General features: G+C 54.6%; 1 protein-coding gene across 1 annotated transcript; it reads left to right on the top strand.

The window, feature by feature from the left end:
- The first annotated feature begins 645 nt into the window (after positions 1-645).
- Positions 646-2,306, top strand: LOC103631838 (uncharacterized abhydrolase domain-containing protein DDB_G0269086-like). The gene has a single exon (XM_035962935.1). It carries the CDS (start codon positions 766-768, stop codon positions 2,044-2,046), a length of 1,281 nt encoding a protein of 426 aa, XP_035818828.1. The 5' UTR covers positions 646-765; the 3' UTR covers positions 2,047-2,306.
- Positions 2,307-3,361: the final 1,055 nt, after the last annotated feature.

Raw genomic sequence — 3,361 nt, 5'->3', positions numbered from 1 at the left:
CGAATACCAAACTTTATCAATTCTCAAATTTGACTATTAGATTATGTGAACTAAATGTGTGATACAATTAAATTATTATTCACTTATTTGTATGTGATGTATGATGTATCTCTAAATATTTGAGCCTATATAATTTTTATTTTTTAAAATTATGTGTAATCTATCATGTAAACTTGTTGTATGTATTGTCTTGAGTATAAGTTTGGTATTCGGTTTTTACCGAAAAACCGAAGTAAAAAACCGAAACCGAATTTCTCGGTTTTTCATTTTCTAGAAAACCGATCGGTTTCTAATGTATGAAGAACAAGTTTTTTAAAACTGAAAAACCGAATCGAAGTTAAGAAAAAAACCGAATGCCCAGCCCTAGTTGGGCTAATGAGTTAGAGTTTTATGCAAATGAGGAACAAATAGCCATATAATCGTGGTGCCATAATGGTCAGTCTTTTGTTTGCACTCATGGGTGATATCGCACGTGAAGCTCATTTGCTCCAAAATCCAAATATAGCAGTGGTGGTTATGCACAAAATACTCCTATATAGCTGGAGCCGCCAGTTCAGGATTCGCTCCAAGATTAGACTGGCATTCCACATCACAGGTTTAGCAAATCCATGCATGCCTGCGAGGACGTCCCCCTTTTATTATCCGCTTCCTAGGAATGCCTCAAATTTTAGCGCATTTCCAATCGCCGACCCTCCAGGTTCCAAGACCCCTTGCTCCGATCGCCGTGCAGCATTTCAAGAACCGCTCCAATCCGTGGAGGAAGAGATGCAGGAAAGCCGGCGGGACATGGATCATCAGGTCGCCCAGCTTCGGGGCGAGCTGCGCAAGGTGCGCGACGAGCGAGACCGCGCGAACTGCGTCCTGGATGTGACCGACTGGAAGGCGCTGGCTTCGGCCAATGACCGCACCGCGATAGAGACGCTCGAGGCCGAGCTCGACGTGTCGCGGGAATCCGAGAAACGGATGCTGGACTCACTGGCAGTGCAGACGAAGCAGCTGGAGGGCACCAAGATATCGCTCGAGGAAGCCAAGCTCGAGATCGCGTCGCTGCAGGAGATCGTCCAGAGGCTCGAGGCCGCCAGAACCCCCGTCGCCACGACGCCGAGGAACCGGCGCGACCGCGACATGCAGAGGGTCCACGGCGAGCTGCGGGTGGCGCTGGCGGCGGAGGAGAAGAGCAAGAAGGCGATGGAGGAGTTCGTGCTGGCGCTCAAGGAGGTGAACGCGGAGCTGCACACGACGAAGCAGCAGCTGGCGCGCGCGCAGCACGAGGCGGAGTCGGCCAGGCTGGACGCCGACCGTCTGCACATGTCGGCGAAGCGCAAGGACGAGAAGCTCCGGGCCCTGTCGGACGAGGCGGCGCGGCTCCGGGCCGAAGCCGAGGAGTCGTTCGCCGCGTGGCGGGGCAAGGAGGCCGGGTTCACGGCGTGCATGAAGTCGACGGAGGCCGATCTCGCCGAGGCGCGGCGCGAGAACGCGCGGCTGCTGGATTCGCAGCGCTCCTGGCGGGCCGAGGTGGCCAAGCTGCGGGACATCCTGAAGCAGGCGGTGAAGGACACCAAGGTGGCGAAGGAGGCGCTGGAGGAGGCGAGGAGCGAGAACGCGCTGCTCAAGGGCGTGCTCGGCGACAAGGACACCGCCGTGAAGTGCACGAAGCAGGAGCTGGAGTGCCTCCGGGTCAGCGAGGCCGCGGCGCGCGACAGCGTCAAGGAGCTTCAGGGCATGCTCGTGGCGACGTCGTCGAGCCCCACGGCCGCGAAGCTGGACGCGGAGGAGATCCCGACGCCGCGTATGAGGGTCGGACCGCCGGGGCTCGAGAAGTACCCGTCGGACTCGAAGATAAGGCCGCCGGCCGGAATCACGCGGCCGCGGCAGCTGTCGGAGACCTTCGAAGGCTCGGCGTACGACATATTTGGCACGATGGACGACCAGAGGAGTGGTGATTTGGGCGTGTTCTCGTCGATGCCGAGGTTGCCCGCCCGGCGGCGGGTGGTCCTGCGCAAGGTTGGCAGCTTGTTCCGGTGGAAGAGCTTCACTAACAAATAGCCGCTGGGAAACAACAGTGCAGTGCAGTGGCAAACTGGCAACTGGTTCCTTTTTTTTCCTACTAATCTTGAGGTGCTCCTGGGTTCCTGTGTGGTGTGTATTACTTGTTGAGTACCAAACTGAGCGGCGAACGGGCTCGCGCGCACACAACAGATTAGGTTCCGAGTTTCTTGCTGTGTTTATTGGCTAGATTCTCGGAATTAGCTAGGGAAGTTTGTTTGTAACGGGTCCAGTCCCCCTCCTCTATAAATACAGAGGAATACGACCGATTTGGTATCATCAATCGAATCAATAACGCTTCTATATCGTATTTATTTTCTGTACAATTAGGAGTAGTTCTAGTTTAGCCTCTCAATCCCTTAAATTCTCCGCTTCTCTTCGACTCTACGTCGATTAGAGGAGTCTAGGTCGGTCTGCCCGAACCTAGACATCACCTATGATCTCTCCTCCCCGACGGGGTCCCTCCCGGGAGCGAGATCTAGGCGCCGCCGGCGACCTTCGCTGCTCCCTGCGCACGCGCGGACCGTCCGGCCCTAGGGCGCGGACCGTCCGGTCGTCAGGAAGGAAACCTTAGCCCTACGCCAGGTCGCGGATCGTCCGGTCCCTAGCCGCGGACCATCTGCCCCTGACCAGAAAGCACCGACGCCGGTTCTTGTTGAGCGATTGGCGCCCGAAAAAGGTGCCAACACACTTTTTGGCGACTCCGCTGGGGACAATTTCATATAGACCTATCGAGATCGGCCCTCAATGGCCTGTTCAAAAGATAGCTCTGAAGTTTCCACCAGCAATATCATCACGCCGACATGGGAAACCTTGCTGGCTGAAGAACAGCTCCTGTTCGAGGAGCGCCAGGAGCAGCTAATCTAAGAAGCAAAAGCAAAATTCCTGGCCGACTTCAAGGTAGACAGGAACAACAAAGTCGTTCGGCAACGGGCGACAGATCTGGCTTCGCTCCGACCTACTACGATTACCCCTAATGTAAGTAGCACCAATGAACTCTAATCTCTTAAAGCTTACATAGACAAACAGCGAAAGCAGATGCAACGTATCGTAGTGGATATACAAAATGATCATAAAAGGCTAGTGCGTGCGCTTGATAAGTCTACTATTGCAAATCTTCCTTCGCACGAGGTTGAACTGAGGGAATACACACGTAATTCATCGGCTACAGGTTGTCACGACCAGTCACAACCCCTTTATGGGATGCCGACAGACATGTACCTTGGGTAACAACAGCCTCCCACGCACATCGGCAATAAATTTGCCGATCTGCATATGTCCGGATCGTCCGCACGTGAGCACGGACCGTCCAGGT

Source organism: Zea mays, chromosome 1, assembly GCF_902167145.1.
Source record: "Zea mays cultivar B73 chromosome 1, Zm-B73-REFERENCE-NAM-5.0, whole genome shotgun sequence".
NCBI classification, from domain to species: Eukaryota; Viridiplantae; Streptophyta; class Magnoliopsida; order Poales; family Poaceae; genus Zea; species Zea mays.
The sequence above is the reverse complement of the archived record's forward strand: the minus strand, read 5'-3'. Positions and strand labels throughout refer to the sequence as shown.

What these genes read in the sequence shown, in the direction of transcription:
- LOC103631838 (XM_035962935.1), top strand. Translation starts at nt 766, where the DNA reads ATGCAGGAAAGCCGGCGGGACATGGATCATCAGGTCGCCCAGCTTCGG.